The sequence below is a fragment of the Melospiza melodia genome, chromosome 1 (assembly GCF_035770615.1).
Source record: "Melospiza melodia melodia isolate bMelMel2 chromosome 1, bMelMel2.pri, whole genome shotgun sequence".
Classification (NCBI taxonomy): domain Eukaryota; kingdom Metazoa; phylum Chordata; class Aves; order Passeriformes; family Passerellidae; genus Melospiza; species Melospiza melodia.
Window position 1 is genome coordinate 151516754 of NC_086194.1, and position 20445 is coordinate 151537198.

At 38.7% G+C, this 20445-nt stretch overlaps 1 protein-coding gene across 2 annotated transcripts in view; it reads right to left on the reverse strand.

The window, feature by feature from the left end:
• Positions 1–3076: 3076 nt before the first annotated feature.
• CPQ (carboxypeptidase Q) overlaps positions 3077–20445 on the reverse strand; it is a 149203-nt gene continuing 131834 nt past the window's right edge. For both annotated transcript variants that reach the window (XM_063172044.1, XM_063172055.1), the window contains exon 8: positions 3077–3569. In XM_063172044.1, coding sequence (XP_063028114.1) covers positions 3409–3569 — 161 coding nt within the window. In that variant the 3' untranslated portion in view covers positions 3077–3408. The remainder of the gene's footprint in view (positions 3570–20445) is intronic.

Consider the following 20445-nt stretch of genomic DNA (forward strand, 5'->3'; position numbering starts at 1 on the left):
ACTTCTATGCAGAAAACATTGTTCACTCCAACCAGCAATTAGTGGCAACATTTCTATTCTCTGCAGTGATGAGATTTTTATGCTAATCATTACACAGCAGTAAATTAATCATCTGGGCACATTTAGATGGTATGTATATTTCATGAGACAGATATAGATATCAAGATCAGTTTGATATTTACTTATGGTAAATGGAAGTGTCTCAAATCGCTATGGGGGAAGCATACTAACTAAATACACAGCCAAGGATGTTTGTAATGGAGCAGCAGAATCAGCACTGCTTCAACTCTCTCCTTGTTTTAAATTATTTTAAGGGAGCTAAAAATCTTGTGAGAACACAGAGAACAGAATCATTCAAAGAGACAGTGAAATGTCACTATTGTCTTGGCACAAGGAAGGACAAAAGCAAACCTACCCTACAATTCTTCTTTTATTACTGGCAAAATTACTTACATTACATTATACAGTACTGAAACCAGATTTTTCATCAGCATTTGTACTATAGTCTAGTCAGGTAAATGAATTATGTATTGGCCTCATCCCTCTGTAACTATGTCTGAAAGCTTCAAGTTGTAGCTGAAAGGAAGACCAGGGACCTCCCTTCTCAGGAGATGCAAGAGCTTTGTAATACCTTGAGGAAAATTATTATCTGAAATTTAAATTTTTGACATATATTTAAATACTAGTGCTGGTTTTTTCAGCTCTCACCTCACAGATCTTTGCAGGCAAAACCCCAAATGTTTATTGGAGGGAAATGTACCCATAGTCCCTTTGACCTAGAACATTATGAAATTACTTATGATAAGCACAGATTTAAGGCAGGTGACCCTCACAATAATAATAATATTATAAATAATATCCTAAACTACTACTTTCTCACTTGAAAGTTGAGAAAGGTTCTCAAAGATTAATGGTATGTGAGTGGAGGGAAAAGTTATGTTGGCTTACCTGGATCACCTCAGAAATGCTCTTGAATTGAAAATTGACCAAGTGATCCATGTTTAATGGCCACTAATTGGAATAACATAATTGCTACACTGAGCAGTGGTAAAGATAAGCTATTGCACAGATGGTACAAAATCCCACTGGAAAGAAAAGAAATTTATTAGTATCTCCTTGTTTATGGAAAGTATTGAGGGAGGTACATCTGAACAGGCAGATTACCAGGAGAATACTATGGACAGATAGGTCTGAGAACTAAAACACATCAGGAAAAACAAAAGGGAGAATCAATGTCTTATCTTAATGAAATCTGGTTTTACAAGTTAAAAAAACTCTTTGTTTTTCAATTTCAGAAATAAAATATTTAATTTTTATTATTCCTATAATAAAAGAAAGGCAGTTTTGATTTTTGACCTTTTTTTTTTTTTTTTCCAAAACCAATGCTTCTCTCTAGAGCTGTGTATCTGAAGCTGACATGAAGGTTACATTTTCTTCAGGGGCACCATGGTCTTAATTTTTACAGTCTATCTCACACGGTTGTGTTGCTTTTGGCCTGGGAATGGTTAATTTTCTTACTTAGGAGCTGACAAGCACATCTTGACATGTGCTGCAGTGCCATGTGCACACTTGTAGTGTTATTCTCCTCTGCAGAGGAGTATTCTTGACTCCAGAGATTTTCCGTTTGACTCGAGGCAATGGAGAAAAACACAAATAAACACCATTTCCAAGAGAGCACAGGTTAAGATTTGCAACAATATAGGTAACTTCACAGAACATCCTTCTGAATTTCTGATGTACAAAGCCTCATACCCTGAGGGAAAACAATATGGAACAACTATTCAGGAAACAGTCAGTCACATTGTGTGAAGGGCAAAAAGCTGGATTTGAAGACAGCTGAGGATCTGTCAGTGGTGAGCACCTCCAAGTATGCTCTTGTCAAGCAAAAAGAAACACAGGCATCACCCCTTGAAAGCAGAGGAAATCTTTGCTAACTCTTTTTCAATATTTTTTCTTTAGAAAGATAGAGCGGCATATCTCCAGACAGCTTTTATGCTCTTGAAATGATTTGGAGGGAATATTGAAATAGTTAATAAATTTGATGGAAAACAGCTATTATCACAGTAAACAGATACCATGATTATGAATTCTGTCAAAATGAATTGCTCACAATTCAGCTACTGCTCAACAGCAGAACTGATTAACAGCACTAGGGACTGCCTGCTATTTGGTATAATGCTCCATGTTTGTAACATCAGTTGTTTGGTGCTGACTACATTGCAGCAGTTATTCACACACTAAGTTTGCTTGTTGTAAAATTTAAAATCACAAACGAGGATCACATCACAAGGAAATGAGTAGAAATCATGCGCCTTAAAATATTCCCCCAGACCAGTTGTACCTTCTCATACCCCTACAGATATGGCTGAAACTCATCTGAATATTCACAATCTCAGTAAAAAAGAAAAAACCCCAACCCCCAAACCAACAAAGTATATAAGAATCAAATTCCCAGGTTAATTCCTCCTCAAAGGAAATTTGTACCAGCATCCTCTAGCCCAGCTTCAGCATGGGAGACCATCCCTGCAAGCCAGGGGCAGCTAGCAATGGCTTCAGGATTCCGAATCAAAATCTGCTCTTACATTTTGTTTGGATATCAGCTGGCAAGTACTGAAGGTCACAAATCACAGCTGTGTGCTGTTTCTGAAGCATGGCATTTCATAGAAAACTGCCACACAAAATTATATGCCTGTCACAATGGTGAGTCTTCCATGAGAAAGAAAAAGACACACATGGCTTTCCATGAGGAGGTGCCCAAATAAACACAGGAGAGCTGGGAATCCTCTGTGTCCTGGTTTATCTGAGTCTTTGGTGAACCTCTCATAAGACCTAAAAATGAACCTGAGTAAAGCTATTATACTATTTAAGCATTTTGATTATAATTTGACCATTCTACCATATATTACCAAAATGACAAGATTGATTTGTCCTATAACCTGAAAACTTCTAGAAACTACAGTATTATCTTAAAACAGTGAAAAGAAAGAGCTGTTTGGTTAATAGTACATAATTCCAATGCATAGAATGAAAGACAGAAACAAAATCAATAAACATGTACTCAAAATCAATACACCAGTCTGATGCAAAAAATTTATTTGGTATAATTTTCCTGCTGCACAGATCACAGTGCATAAAAATGGTTATTATTTCATAGTCAAAGAGGTATCATATCTTCATCTGAAATATAGGAAGTACTTAAACGAATACATTTAAGTGAAAATCACAAGTGGAAGAGATCAAAACAGCAAAAAGCAGGAATGCATAAAAAAGAATGTGTTTTGAGGAAAACAGATATAATAATAAAGCAGAAAACCAAGGGTAGCAGAATTTACTACAGCTGCAGTCCACATGCATTAGTGGACTTACAATCTTTACTGAAGAACAAAAATCTTCTTTCTTGCTGTTTTATTACCTTGGCAACATATCCTCCATGTCAGCAATTACATAGGAGACAACAGTCCAAACAGCAGCACAGAGATTCATCTGGTTTGGATCCTGAACTGTCATCGTGTCCCCTTGAGAATGATGAAACCAGAAGTATTTACTGATGTCACTACGCAAGCTGGCACCTACAGAGAAAAATGGGCAAAGTTCCATTACAGGAATACAAATATTTAAAGAGGAATATAAACTTGAATCTGTTCCTTGGCTGTTAATGATTAAAGCCACATGCAACTGTATAAAACTCATAATGCATTTGAAATAAAATAACTGTACAGAGCTGTGCCATGTGCAGTTTGTAGGTTTTAGGTTAATTGACTTGTGTGAGCATGAGGCAGCAAAAATTCACACTGGGGAAAAGCCAAGCTTCCCCTGGGAGACTCGTTTCCTCAGCAACAGTATGCATCCATTTTCTTCTGAAACTAACAGAGTTCAAGCAGGAAAATCCCTACAGTAACTCTACAGCAGCACTTCCCCTGTTCTCCACTGATGAGTTACAACTGATTTATCAATCCTTTCCTTGCTGTTACTTGTACCAGGGAACACTTTGGAATTAGCTTCTGCTTTTGAGCCCCAATACATCACAAGGATGTGCTGTTTCAGAACAACTTTCCAGATAATCTGGGGTATCCCAGGTAGCCCAGGTCTACATTCCTCTCACAGTTAGGAGCCCTCATCAGCTGGGGCAAAAGCAAGTTGAGTGAAATCACAATTCTTCCCATTCAGGAACAACTGATTCCCTCTGGGACCGCCTGGGCAGGGAAAGGACTACTTTTCCCCAAGCCAGGTGGGTTCAGGGAGCACAAATAGTGCTTGCAAGGCATCACTCAAGGCATCACCAAAGCCAAGATGAGCTGGAGAAGCTGTCACCCGACTAGGAGCTGCAGCAGAGATGCTGGCAGAGGATTATTACCCTGGCTATTCTCTGCTCCAGTACCCACTGACCCTCTCTAACCCCCTATTCCCTTGAATTTCCTTCTTTTCCAGTTCATTACCTCTGCCTCTCCTCCAATTTTATCAGCCTCCTTCAGCTTTGTTGTAATGTCAACAACCATTCCACCATTAATAGAATTCCACATCAAATTTTGATATTAAGTAAATTTGATATGTTTCCCCCACCACACTCACTCACTGCTTGCAATTCCTTTGCACTGATTCCTTTGTCCTGCTCCCCAACCAGGGCTAGGAGGTGCACAGCTCCCAGGGAAGGACTCAGCACAAGACCCACCCCTTTCTTGGTCTACAAACCCAGAGAACTGTGTGAATTCACAAGAAAGAGGTATGGGCTCCAGGCAGAAACACAGACTGAGGATACTCCTTCCATACCAAGTAAGAAGGAAAAAAACCCAGGACTGTTTGACTATAAAGATGAAGTACATAAATTATTGATATATTTATTTACATGCAAGCAGTATCAGATGAGGAAGGCTTTGATAAACTCATGTGTGCTTGCAAGACTTACTGTTACAATTTTTCTTGGTTTTCCTGAGATGCCTGAAGCCTTTGAAGAGAATGAAAGCAAAATTTCCCACAGCACAACTATACATTCCTGTAATACATATTTTTTGATCACTCAAACAATCATTCAGAGAGCTCAGCTCTCCCTGTGGGCAACAGGCAGGTTTCTCTTGCTGTAATGGGGACTGACTTGGATGGCTCAGTTCACTGCTATTTTAGAGAGAAGGAATAGAAAGTTAACGCATTTTAATTCCACCCAAGGTGAAGATCCCTTCACAAGAAGGATGATAAGCAGAAAGACCAAATGCTACAGCATAAGGTTATACAGTATTGTGATTGATTTCATTTTAAGAAGCTCTTCTTCATCTTAAATGACCTCTTTGTTCCTGATGTGAAGTATTGCAATCCCACACAAGTCACTGGGTAGGTTACAGGTGCTGAATTATGTTCTAATAATTTTAGCATTAAATTTATGTCAAGTCACAGTCACTTTTAAAATTTTCTTCTGAATCCTTTGTTAAATATATGCAATCATGAAAGGATTGAACAATGGTAAATTCTTTAACCAATGGACTTCTGCACTACAGACACATTACAAGTTAAGCTGTTGAGGCAACCCCATTACTGTTTTTGAAAACTTCTGTAAGACTCAAGACAAAAATTGCCCAGATTTTGTCATAGAAATTTCACTAATCAGAGTAACTATGGATTTACAGAATAGCACTTCATTCCTGTCAGTGGAACAAAAACAAACACCCTTTGCTTTGTTATGTTTAACTCTCTGAAACACTGGAAAATATTTTTTTCTCTGAATTGATTTTATAAATCAGAAAATTACTGACTTTGACATCAAGCAATTACTGTGCAAGAAAATCAAAAGGTTCTCAAACTGGCTTTGCAGTCTCTGTCATGTTGTGGGTTAGCATTGAAACCAGTGACCTGCTAACATTTTGAGAGACTAAGGAAAAACCCTAAGAAGATAGTTTCATCCTCTGTAATTGGAAACTAAAGTGAAAATCCATGTTCATGGCTTTGAGCACAAGAAGAGTTTACACCTGAGGGCCTCACGCAAACCTCTGGACATGAAGCACTCTGGGGCACAAATATGACTGAAAGCAATTTTCATTGCAAGGAAGTCTCCTGCTTCAAACTTGAGGCTCCTCCATGCTGATGGCAGCTGCCTGCAGACATTTCTGCTGCCAGAGGTCACCAGGCTCAGTGAGACACTGACAGGTGCCCTTTCACCAGTAAATGCATCCATGAGACCAGCCCCTGCAGATGGCCATGAAGAGGGAAGTTCTGCAGGGTCCTGCAGACTGAGTCATGTTGGGTTACCTCAATAAAGTCCATAGGGACCTTCAGCCTCTTTTCTAAAAATCTAACAGAGGAAGCAATGCTGTGAGCACAATTATTGTTGTTGTTGTTTTGTTGTTGTTGTTATGTAACATTTGTCTCAGGAACAACAGTCAATAACAAATGGGGGCTTATTCTTACCAAGCTGGGAGTCAAGTAACAGAGATGAAGAGCCATGGCTCACAGACTTATAAATTATTCACCTATGCCCATGCTTGCCACCTAGAAAGGGATTGGCAAACAGCCTTGAAAGAGCCCATAAGCTTTACTTAAGTACTTAAAACCCCTCAGTTAGGTGGTGTTATGAAGGTGTGTACCACATATCTAATTCTGATTTCCAGCTGGAATTAGTGCTTGAACAGAAAACCAAGAGATGGGCTAGGTGCTAAGCTGTCACATTTCATGCAATTTGCACTTTTCCCTGCATTTGCAGAGCAGTCATAAAGAAAAAAAGGTGATGTCTGCCAAAGAACTCTCTTTAATTGTCCTTTTCCAGTCTGTTTACTTTTACAGTGATGCAAGTCACATGAGGAACACTGCTGACCAAAAATGAGATCAGTGAGAAAGTGCTAGCTGGATATAATAGGTGCTGTGGCATGAAAAGAAGCAATGTTGAAAACTGATGTCAAAAATGCCATACTAGAGTGCATCAAAAATACTGGAAATTAAAAACTGAAGAAAAAAATAATTTACAGCTTCAATAAAATCATACAAAGATAATTCATAGCACCATTACAAGGTGACAGAAAACCTTCTTTAGCACAGCTTAGTTATCTGATTTAATGCATGTTACTGCATCAGCAGCTATCTAGTGCCACTGGTGATCCCCCAGGGTCAGACACTAGGAAAAGTTGCCCAGAGAAGCTGTACAGCTTCCATCCTTTGAGATATTCAAAGCCTGACAGAATGCGGTCCTCAACAACCTGCTGCAGCTGGCCCTGCTTAAGCAGGGGAGTTGGACTAGGTGAGCTCAAGGGGTGCCTGCTGAACTCAGCCATCCTGTGGTACTCTAATCCATGGTGCCTTGGGTCTTTCAGACATGTCTTAGAATTCACATAACATTAAAAAAAAAATTCTTCAATTCAAGCTCACTCCTGTCTTGAACTCATTTGATGATTCTCTGCATAACCAGCTATGTCATACTTGTTTTGATGCACTGCATAAGGCAGGTAAAAGCAGCTGCTTTGGTCATTCATACTGACCATGTATTTTTAGTAATTAGCTACGATTACTAAATGAACTTGATGAAAATATACACATATTGTGGAATTCTGAAAAACACTCCATCTCTTCTAGCTTCTGATCTTAGCATGAAATGCCCAATGCAAGCACTCATTAGCTGATTATAAGGATATTATTTCCTTACAATGTGTTCATATCAAATACCAATTCTTCACACATTAATAAACTGACAAAGGTCTTATTGCCAGCCTAAGAAGATGAGATGCTGCTATTGATGGAAAAGGATGCATGAACCACAAAATGAATGATAGGCATGTCAATGATGACCACTGCTTCTTGTCACACTCTGTAAGGCACTACTGCCTTCATAAGCACTGCTGTCAAAACTAGAATGAAACTCTATTGCCAGATATTTGAGCATTCAAATTACTGGCATTTCTGCAAAAAAAAAAAAAGGACTGGAAAAGCAGATAATGATTATCAGATTTCAATAGCAGTTCTCATAAAACTGTGTTCCATAAAACACAGATATCTTCAAAAGGGGAAGCATGCAAAGCATGCAGTAACTTCAGAGTAATTTTACATCTTAAAACATTTTGCATTAAACTCCTCCCTACATTTTCCTTCTTTTCTTTTTATACCCCAAACAGCATTTAATTGCCAAAGGAAGTTAAATTTGAGTTGTGGAGTCAATACATGTTTGCTACAGAGCCCTATCAATAGCTTCCCAGTTGCCTTTGCTTTCAAGTGAACTTCAGAGCTATGCCATGAATCTTTCAGATACAATGGGAAAATCCCCACTGTTTCTGTAACTTCTCTTGGGTGTCCTGGGTCTTCAGTATCACAGCCAGATCTCTGGGACACTGACCTCTGCATGTATGTTGCCTTGGACAGTGAAGTTAATATGCTAATGGTTTATGAAAAAGTGTGTAACTTTTTCAGGTTTCATTCTATAGCAGTCCCTAGAGGACCTGACAGAATTGCCACTCCATTATTTTATGTGGGTGGTATATATACACCTCTCCAAAGAGAAAAGACTCCAGCTCAGAAGAAGATACACTCTAAACAGACAAGAGGGACTGAGGGATGAAAGGGGCATGCAGAGATGAAATGACAGATTCATTTTCTCACAGCAGCTGAGAAAGGAATAAATGCCAGACATCTGAGCTGAGGCCAGTGTCCTGTTGAGTAAGCTGTACTACCTCCTAACAGCAAAGTTGGAAATGCCTTAACAAGGCATAATTTGATCAATGTTTCCAAAAGTTTACAAACAGAAAGGGGTTATAACATGGGCTTTGCTTGCATCTTCCAAGTACCTGTTTGAGCTTCACCTTTGTGCCAAGACAAACCTACATGCTCTCAAAGGTATTGATTGCTTCCAGTAAGATGTCAAGATATCAGATGCCTGACCTGAAACCTGATTTTTATTTCTGCAGTGATTTCTCTGGCTATAAAAGACAGATTCTTTTTATTCCATTTATTAAATACTGATTTTGTTTCCTGTTTTTTCTTTAAGAGGGAAAATGCTTTTACTTAATTTTCAAGTTTATTCTAATCTCAGACCTTTCTCATGCCAATGACACTATTCAGGAATGAACTAAAAGTCTATAATGCCTTAAAAACAAAGCAAATCCTGATGAAATACATATGTCTTTTTCTTTTACATCAAGTTCTTAAAAATAATGAAATAAGAGGCAAAGGGACATACCACAATCTCCTATGCAGTTAAAAACTGGTATGTACCAGGAAAGCATAAACACAGGAGTTAAGAGCATTCTATTCCTCACACAGTAATAGAATCAATAGCCTCCCTTCTCATAGCTGGAGCATTTCTGTCTCACACATTTTGAAAGGTCAAAACTTCAGGGCAGAAGTAAGAAGACACATGGCTTTTCCTTCAAAGGAGATGTGCCAAAGACCTACAAAAGGAAAAACCGATGAAAGAAAGAAACAGGAACACAATTTCTTATTTTATTTTTGTTTTGTGCCTTTCTAAAGCCCAACAGGTCACAAATCTCAAGTGGTTAAGGAATAAATCTGCTGCAATGGTAGCTGTGTTTAGGATGAGCTGGCAGGAATGCTCCATAGGTACCTCAACATCTCTTCTGCTTCAAGCCCTGTAGAAGGCTTGACTGCTTGTTTTAGGTGTTGGACAGATGTTTTGTGTGCTGTCCCTGCCTAACCTCAGTCTGCAGAACCACTACTGTAATGAAAACCCAATTATTGTGGGCATCTCTTGCATGTATTTTGGTGGCCATATGAACCTCCTCCTTTATGGGATAACCTGTAGCTGACAGCTTTAATGTCAATTATTCCCATATCCATTTTCCAGGTAAGCAGAGGCAATGGAGGATGCTAATGCTGTTTAGTGGGGCACTGACAGCATTAGTTTTCTTGTCACTTAGTCTCAAATGATGAAATTACAGGCTAAGTTGCTTGAGTTTCATGGCTCCTGACACTGAAATAGTTTCCAGTACAGAGCTTATAAATGACATCAGAAGCCCTGCTGTTTCACCTCCTGAGTCACTCTCTCGAAAGTCTTTAAAATTCACGATTCAAACAACAAGACAGAGGGAAAGCTTTCAGGAGGTTGTTTCAGTGACTAATTAAATGAGACTACAGTATAAGGGAGACAATATGAAGTTTGCATTACTTCTTGTTTTGCTTAATGCATTTCAGAATGAGTCCTGTGGATACACTAAACGGACTAAATTACAGCTCAGGATTATCACAGTTACTTTTCCAATGCATTAACCTTTCACTTATTGCATCAGAGGACCAGTGTCAGCAGGGGATCCAACCTAAACTTGCATGAAATGCGTGAAATGATGTGCCAGGGAAGGAAGCAGTTCTATTTCATAGAGCACAGGCTGGCTAGAGTCTAAAATAATATCCTAAACAGTCCTTGACTGGGAAAAACCCCACAAAACCCCAGATAAACCTTCAACAGTAAAAAGCACTGGAAGTTCTTCCTCCATTCATCCAACCTCTGTTTTAAATTGTCAAGGTCCTATTTTTAATAAAAAAGAGAAGAGGGTAAGTCTCCCTAGCTGGTGCTGCCTGAACATGACCCACTTGCAGGTTCACTCTCTGGGATGGAGAGATCCTCCACAGGCCCACTCATCACTAATTTCTGAACCTCTTTACAGTTCTGCCCACAGCTCTGTGGCAATGCATGGTGTGCCTGAGCATTTCCTGTGGGCTCAATACAGTTCTCACTTTGTGAGCTGTAGGAGCAGCATCCTCCATTTTTTCATTCAGCTTCCTACCACTGGTGGCTTAATACAGTTTAATCACACCTAACTCAGCTTCTTTTTCCCAAGCTGAATAATCCTCCTCTTGCAGAAACTATTCAGTATCTCTTCAGGCTTCTGGTGATTCTTCTGCTCCATTTCCTAAGGGAAAGGGAGTTTCACCCAATGTGTTTCACTGTTCCTGAGATGAGAAGCCCAGTACTGCCTGCAAACAGCAGCACGTGAATGGACTCGTGATGTGACTACAGCACACCACAACATAATCTCCTTTCTGCTTTTTCTCTCTTCCTTCCTTCCTCAGCTGCATGAAACTGTGTTTTTTACCTTCCCTGGGTATTGACTTGACAATTTCACACAATTATCCACAGTGATTGCCCAGATCATTCTTCTTGAAGATAACATGGATCCTGTTGCTCTGTATCCATAGTTCCTATACTGCATCACTCTGCATTTATTGACACAAAAATGTCACTGCTTGTTGTATTCTTTATATATTTTCTATTATAAGATTACTGTCACATTCTCACAGTTAGCTTTAGTTTTGATATCAAATATTTGAAGCAAACTTTGCCAACTTGCTCTCCTTGCTGTTCACTCCCTTTGCAGCTATCATGGAGTTTTGTGAACATCCAAAGTGTCAAAAAAAAGGTGACTGAGCAGCCTAATAAAGACTTTTTCCATTAAGAAAACTGACAATTTATTTCTACCTTTTTAAAATCAGATATTTACCACAAAGGAGGAAAATACCTCTCACCTCACAGTACCTTCTTCCTCTATAGTCTTTGGTCCAGGGACTTTTGAAGACTCAGCTATCCTTCACTGACCAGATCCAGCTACAGAAATGGTTACAAACTCTTCTGAAAATGCCTTGCTAGACTGGTGAGGCATGACATCTTTCTTCCAAAGCAACATGGACTCTTAAATTACTTTTGTATTTTGTGTTCTGGCTCTGTGACTAACCCGGCTAACTAAAACACAGATCCCTAATTAGGGGATCCCCTACTTAGAGCATATAAATTTAGAAGGATTATGTACCTGTATTATATGCCTGTTTATGTTTGTAGATATTGTGTATATTTTAACATATTTTACTTAATTTGTGATTTCTTTAAAATTATGTATATACCTACATATGTTATGCAGAGACTACTTAAAAAGTTAAAAGTTGTAAAAGTGATTGTTGGATTTATCTTTTGCATTCTCTTTTAGATACTGTAAGTGGAACAAAAGTCATTGCAAAATCAGCAGTTTCTCTAATTTAGAATTCTTTTTCATGTGTTTGTTCATGTCAGCTCAGTAAAACAGTTAAATACTGAGTTGAGCATGTGATTTATTTTAATGCCATTAAGCTTTAAATGTCACACAAAAGGGTCAAGTGAATATTGGGACCCATTTGAACCATCTTTTCCTGACCAAATGCATTTCTCTGTTTCTGTACTCTCTGTATAACTGCACCATGTAGCTGACATTATAAGGTTGCTTAGAAACCCAAACTATTGAAGTGCTTTCTTCAATGTTCTCTGCTAGCCAAAGAGCTTCCTGCTAATACCCAGGGCTAAACCCTTACTCCACCCTGTTCCAACAACGTCCAGTCACCCCAGATATGCTGTGGAAAGAAACACCCTCTAGACTGTTTAGAAGTCACATGTGGGGAGAGAGAAATATGAAAATGACCCATTTGTTAAGATTTTGAGTAGCCTTTCTTTTTGCAGTAATTGTCTGCATTCATTTGCATTTTCAATCCATTCAAGAAGCTTCCTTGTATTTTACAGGAAATTGAGCTATTTCCTTAGCCAAACTCACAAACAGTTTAAAGCAAGCCTTTAGGCCTGCTCTTCTAGGGGATGCTGGAGACAGAGAGGAAACACACAGGTTCTCATTTGCTGTAGCCTTCCCTCCTCCATATGATTACAGCTGGAGGTTTAATCACAAAGCTCCTGCAGAAGCCTTCCCACCAAGTAGCCCACTACTGGAAATGCCAATGGCCATAGGACCCAGCTAAGCAGAGCTCCCTTCTGCCCAGATGGTGGTGAAAGAGCCAGTTAATGAGCATTCTGGTGCTTAACTAGTTATGAAAAATAATCCCAAACTACCAAACCAGTCACCTAATTAAAGTAAAACACATCCTAAGCACACTACAAGTCTGTTGTATTCATATCACCGAAATCAAAACTGCATTTATTCAACCACACCCACAAGACGAGCATGGTTTTACTGTCTCTATTTTTACACCCCACTGAGACTATCAAACTCTTCAAGTTCATGGTGGATTTTAGATGTAGGACCATTATACAAAGCTGGAAGAATACACTATGCCTACAACAATGAAATATCTTCTAAAATATCTGTGGTTACTTGAGTAATTCATACCTGAGTTTTAAACCAGTAAGTTATTTCATAACACGTTAGATGCTCCAGATATTGTTGATGAATTATCTTTTGCATTTGATCTCCAAACCAGTGTATGTTTAGCTAGTTCATTAATAACAGAAATGTTGAGAAAGTTCTTGAAACAAAGTTCAAAGCTTATTGCAAGGTTCAGGACTATTCAAATGTGGGAATTTTCAGTCTTTAGGGTTGGAGTTCTGAGAGCCACAAAGCCTGCAGGTGCAGGGACAATTTCTGGGGTTGCAAAAGGCATGTGAAATGGAGAACAGCACTGCACTAACACTATCACACCTTTCTCAACTGGCCCACCTATAGTGCAGAGCACCCAAGCTGCAGGCCACCACTGGGATAAGGGTTCAGAGAACCCCAAAACCTTTCTGCTCTAGCCTAAAATCATGTTATCCAGTGGGTGATGAACACAAAGTAGTAGGAATGAATATTTATTCAATTTTTTAAGCAACAGATTGAATATTTTTATCAGCAAAACTACAAAAGAAATCACACGCACACACAAAAAAGAAATATAAAAATAATTAAGGTACAGTGAAGACACCTGCTGCAACATTGTTCTTCCCAATCTCAGAATCTCTCTGTTTTAATGTTCCATGAAATTACATGGGGCTTCATTAGGAAAAGAAAGGGGAAATTAGAGAATTTCTGTCCTTTAAAGTAAGGAAGTAGAGAAATTCCTCACACCTAATCTGACTTGGCAGTGTATCACCACTTGTACGTGGGCTCTGGCGAATCCACAGAGCAGAACTAATCCTAGAAGAAGACAAAGCAAATAAAGCAATGACCCTAACTAGCACAACTCTTCCAGCCTGTAAATTTGAGTTGCTGTGATAGCTATTGTGCCACAGAGCAAATGTGCTTGTCATAATGTTAATATATTAAGAGAAAAAAAAAACAACATATAAGCTCAGGAAGAACACTAAGAGAAGCTGACAATTAATTTCAAGTTGAAAGTTTAACCTGTTTGCTTTTACTGAAAGATCCTCAGTCACATCAATAAGTGCAAATAGCATTTGCACAGGCTTACTGCATTCTATGCTTTATTATGCTGTTTTCTTATTAGGTTGGGCTTTACTTTGGTTTTGCTCAAATTAAACCTATATGGTTGAAGGCCTCATTTAAAACATGGAAAGCAAGGACTGATTGGTGAAAGTGCATGGAAACAGAACAAGGCATTAGTGAGTCCAGCTGCCATGAGTGCCAGGCTGCTGAGTACAGCCTTGAAAATCCTCCTCCAGAACCAATATGATTATCTCCATCACAATCATAATTTTGCAGAAATCAAGGACCAATGTATATTTTTCTCCATTTGTTAATAAAAACTTGCAAAGGCCTGTTTAAAATTATATACTTTTACAGAAATTTTTAAGGAACTCCAAAAGACACCATGTTTTACGTATAATGCAACAAATGCAGATAACTTGATAACAGAAACCAAACTCTACACGCTAAAAAGAAAATACACCTCTATTAGTTTAAATGCTACCCACCATCCTTCTGATATATTGTGTCCATACTACAACTAAAAGCAATATTTACAGCTGTATAAATGGAAGTAATTTCAATTTGGATTTAGTTAAAGAAATCAAGCACAAGCACACTCTTCTAAACTTGTTTATGTTGCCACATTCAGATACCACCTACAGACTAATGCAAAGGGACAAAAAGACCCAGTGATGATGATGGTTAGCAGCCCAAAGCAAGATTATTATCAAACAATTAGAATTATTTTAATAGAAAGAAGCTAGAATTCAATACATTCATTAAAAAAACCCCTTAATCTCTGCATTGCTATGCTTGCCATCCACAGGAGAAACACATGCTCCCCAAATGCAAGTTTTCATCACCAGAATACCATTAGACTATTGGTTCCTTTCAAATACATAAATTGAAGGCTCTTTTTACAGAGCAGATACATAAAAATAAATATTAACATCTATATACATATATATCTACTAACCTACACATAATTAAAAACCTTTCAGGAGCCAAATGCACACTTGCAAAAAAGAATGGCATGCTATAGATTCAAAGGACTGCAACAAATACTCAATAAAACTGGGATTATAAGCCTTACCTAAAAATAAGCTGAATGAAAATTTTTTACACTCTGGCCAATATTTATTTTACATTGACATCCTCCCTTTACTTTTACATCCTCACTTTAAAACTAACAGGCATCTGATAGTTTAAAAAAAAAAAAAAAAAAAAAGTATGATTTTTCTTGCTTTAAGGCCCATCATTGCAAAATAATTGTGCATGCTTATTGGTTGAATAGTTTCCATTTCCCACTCCTAAAAGAGAAAGAAAAAAAGAAGAAACACTGGTAAGTCTCATTATTCCTGGGTAGCCTAACCTTAGCCTTAGCTATTATCAGATTTGTCAGAAAAGGCAAAGAAAAAGCACAACCTTTTTGGAAATGCAGCCACTGAAATTAGAAAGTATTGAGTGAAGAAGAGAATATCTCCCCTGTCACATATTCATTTCAGGGTCAAAAAGCACACAAGTGAGATTTTAAATGAGTAACTCATTCCAGGTGAGTACAGTCAAGCTGTTTCCAGGCTGCCATTACATCCTACCACTGCCAGCAGGGCTCACTGCTGTGGCTCCAAAGGTGGCTCTAGGTTTGGAAAAACGGGGTGTAGTAGAGAAGACAACAATAACCACTTAATAATTAGATTCTTGTGCTGTGTATTGAGAGCCCAAGGCTTTTGTGGAATTAGATGAGGCACCCAGAGTGTCTTTACCACTGTCTGTTTTAGTAAATGGAGTGCCAAACATTCACTCCTTGAAACAGTAGAAGAGCAAACACACTTTTCCCTATCTCAATGAATTTAAAACACAGTGCAATTTAAAAGAAAAAGTGAATCATCTGAGAAAAAGCAGCAAAAGGCAAGGAATAATGCTATTCCTCATGGGGACATGTATTCAACACTTACAATTTTTTTTTTCTGCAAAAATGATGCTCTACACCTAAAACTGGGGGAAAGATGCTCTTGCTCAGGTAAATGCAATGAGGGCTGGAGCCAAGGGCCAAACCACAACTTGCAGAGCTCAGGGAGATGAAATCAAAATGGGTCTAGCTGGGGAGGATTGACACAAGCCATGGGCAAAGCAGTGATCCTGCCCATTCCCACAGATGCAGGAGAGCTCAGCAGGCAGGAGCTCTCATACCTGTTAAATTATTACAGTGTTTCTTAGCACTCTTAGCTCAGGCTCCAGGAACCACAGGCAGTCCCTTCCCTCTTGCTCTCTAATTAGAAACATGAAGTCACTGCTCGGGCTAAGGGATAATGAAATTGTCATTGGGTTGAGTATTCTGAGTGAAAAAGGTTTTAATCAGAGATAATGCTCTCAAAAGCAGAGGACTATGTCTCAAAAGCATTATACCCTTAACAAATTTCCTGGCAGCTGTTTGTCTGACCAAAAGAGAGAAGCTGCATGGAAAAGATACAGAAAGCAAATGACATTTTTAACTGTGTGATGATCCCTTCTTTCCCTCAAGCATCCTGAAATAAAAGACATAAATGCTGAGCACTCGGAGGCTTCAACAGCATCCAGTGCTTGTGATTTAATGATGACTGCACAAGAACATCTGCCCTAAAATCTAGCCAGCAGTGTTGGTGGACAAGAAAAGTACCCACAGTAATTAGGAACTCTAGGAAGAAGCAGGCAGACTAATTAACTTATCTCAATGCTTCCCATTTAGCATATCTTAGGGATTTAAAATTAAAGATGTGTATAATTCAGGCTGTTTTCAAGATTGAGATGTTTAAAACTTGTTGATTAGTTTTAGCTGCACAATTAAATCTTTCTCTTAGTTGAAGTCAGAAGGGCTAAAATTGTTCAGGCCAAGAAAACAAGCTTCTGCAGTAGGATGTTGGAACCCTGACAGGATCAGCCTGTGATCCCCACGCTGCAACTCAGCAAGAGGCTGAGAGCTGCCCTGTCCAACCTGATCTCTTTCATGGCTTTGGCAGTTCCAAGCTCAAGAGAAATGGTAGCTGGAGCACTAATACCAATTTCAAGGCTGGCAGTGGCAATTCTGTGCAAATATCTTAGGAACCTCCCTAGTCCTTCTGCATGGGGAAAAAACCCACCTCAAAAACTAATCAAGGTTTTGCCAAAACAAGGGATTTTGGCTGTTAGTGATCATCTATTTGTGCAACCTTTGAGCAGTGACAACAAAATGAGGGTCCAGAACTGACTGTGTGAGTGCACAGAGCAGCCCACAAGACTGCCTCTTTCTCCAGTGGCTGCTATGGATGCAAGGGCCTAGGTCAGGCTGCAAGATGCACCAGCCAATGCCTGGGTGCAATAAAAATCACCATCACAACTGCCCAGCCTTCAGCAGTATTTGTTTACAGACTTCCTTCAGTGACACCTGTAGCACACACAACGGCCATTAATCCTGCTCTGCAATATAAACGAAAACACAATTGGTTAACAACTGCCTTTTATTAGTTTTTAAAATATGTTTAAAACCCATATAGCTTATTTCAGAGTCTCTGTAATTTGGAAATGAAGGGCTGCTGCTGCAATGTATTATCTGCCCATAGATTCAGTTAGCACTTTTAAAGCACAGAACAGAAATAATGCACAAGGAGTCAGTAATTGGTATCATTAACACTTCCTGCTTGTCTCTGGCTTAAATCTGAAAATCATCTAAAAGATGCTTTTGTTTAAGAGTACTTATCCTACAAAGCTGAAAGTCCAAAACCTTCCACAGCTCTACACCTGTCACTTCACTTTCCCTCTTATCATTTTCCTTTCCCATCTGCCATACACTACCTTTCTGCTTGAGCCAACCAGGAAGCTGCAGGTGCCTATCTGCAGCACAAGAACATTGGATTTACATTATATAAAGGCTCAAAGGAAAGACTTAATCATAATTTACATGTAACTATTTAACTAATTCATCTAACACTTTAACTAACTCACAGAACATTCCTGCATCTAAAAGGGTACTGACTGTAACATCTATTGCCAGCCTGGTACCCAATTACTTAGCAGTGCTTAGTCTACAGCACTACACAGAACAGAAAACCAGATGAACTGGGGAAAATCTCAAAGACTCAGTCAGCCTATTTCCCTCGCTCTGGTAGAAGCCTATGTTTTGAGAAAAAATGGGAGAAAGGGGTCTCGTCCTTCAGCACACCTGTCCAGCCATCAACAGTTTAAGGACTTTCTGACAGAAGCTTGCCTTCATATCTCTGTGGTGGACAGCCTTTGCCAGACCTTTCTCCCATGCACTATTCCATCCTCGTTAAACGTGTGTTTGATCTTGGTCTTCAAAACATCTTGTGATGATGATATCTCCTTTCAATTATATCCTGTCCAGAGAAGTGTGTCTTAAAGCTGGTTAGTGCTGATGCTCTGATCCTCTGGTTACATTACAAATGGTGAATAGTTACTATCTATCATATATCAGTGCTGCTTACATATATCTCTCATATAGTTTTCTTTTTTTCCCCCCAGAGATTATAATAATTTAGTTGGTGGATTTTACCTTAAATTAAATGGTCAATCCAATAAAACCTGGAACTAGTCTGGTTCCTGCCTGCATCACAGTCCCGACAGCATCTTGTACAGGATAAAGATGGGTTTCCTTTGGTTAAACTAATAATTTGTAACCCATATTATCTTGTTGCAGTGATACATGATGCTGCAAAACCTGCAGCTTCCTGGAATCCATAGGAGAGGCAGACCATGGAAAGCAGAAGTAGGAAACACTGGGCAGCAAATGATACAATTCTGCTTTTCTCTTTTCTCAAGTCAAATGAAAAAAGTCACACAAAACTTTTCTCATAAAGTAAAATAAGCAGCGAAAACAAATACTCAACTCATGTGTATTTTCTTGACTCAATACATACATGAAATAAAATCTTAAAAACTTAATATTTATCATCACTCTATATTTTATTTAAATGCTTATTCTTAGTGAAATATTCACAATTCTGTTATTCTGTATTCTAATTTCATCAAAATAGGTCTTGTTTATATAAATGAACACATCTCAGTATCTTTTTTCTTGAACAAAAAAGCTAATCTACTGAGAGAAACTACTTCTGCAATGCATTCTAGCTATGAAGAAGCCCAAAACATACACCTAGGATCAATGCCTTTAATGTCAGGCACCCAAAGCAGTGGGTGCCTCTGTGATCTCCAGATGTTACCAGAATATAGGATGGTCCAGAACCTTGGTGTACATAACAGCTCCCTTTGAACTAACTTTCTGATCCTATAAAATATGTATAGAAGTTCCAAGTTATGTTAATCACCAAAGACCCCAGAAGTGAAAAAGGAAATTATGTATACTGCAAGGTTGATCCAAATGGCATGAAAAATATACTCAGAGAGTAAAAAACGGAAGAATCTTTAGATTGGGGCATCATATGGGTCTGAGACTATTTTCTATTTTCATTATAGACTAAAGAAATGGAGTAGAGTCTTCCTTCACTATGAGATGGCACAAATCAGGGACATATGGCAGGGGCACTGAGAGCATGATGAGAATTGGTTAAGTGATGTTCACCAATGAGATACTTGAAAAGACAACTCAGGATAATGATCAAGAGGTGCAAGCATTAACTACTACACCAAGGAAAAAATCAACTTCACATAAAAACCTGCTGCAATTGGAAATAAATAACCATGTCTTTTGGTTCACAATTAAAAGAAATGAGAGTTAAAGTTCTTAAATTGTAGCAGGAATAGGGTAGATAGGAGAAAAACCTTAAGCACTAAGAATAGCACTGGGACAGGCCATCTGGTCTATAATGTTTCTATTACAGTAAGTCTTCAAGTTCAGCTTAAACAAATGTGAAAGAAATGACAGGGACATTGGCAAAACCATGCTGGAATCAAGAATACTTAGAGGTTCTGTAGAAACCTCCTTGCCAGCTCTGTGGTTCTTTGAAATCTCATCTGTTTGTGTGGCTTTCTGAAATAGCTGCTGAACAGACTGGAGATCCTCTTTTTCTGGCAATTGGCTTGACCCATGGCTCCAGCCAAGTTTGTCCTGTGAGTCAGAGGGAAATTCAGGATCACCACTCCAAGTGAACCCTGCAAAGAGCAAGTAGGCACCAGATCTCTGGAGTAACCTTGTTCTATTTCATGAACAAGAGCTTTACATCAGAAAAATGTCCCACTCCAAAATATTTCACATGAACTGCAATTCATATGTGTGTGGAAAACAGTGCTAAAAGTTATTCCTCTAAGAGTTACTCCTTTAAGGAATGTAAGGCAAAAAAAAATCTTGAAAATCACTCCTGTGACTTCACCAGTGATAGCTTTGTTTTTTGTTTCTTCACATAGCTCTGACCAGAGATGGACAACGGAGCACTTTCCTTTCTCA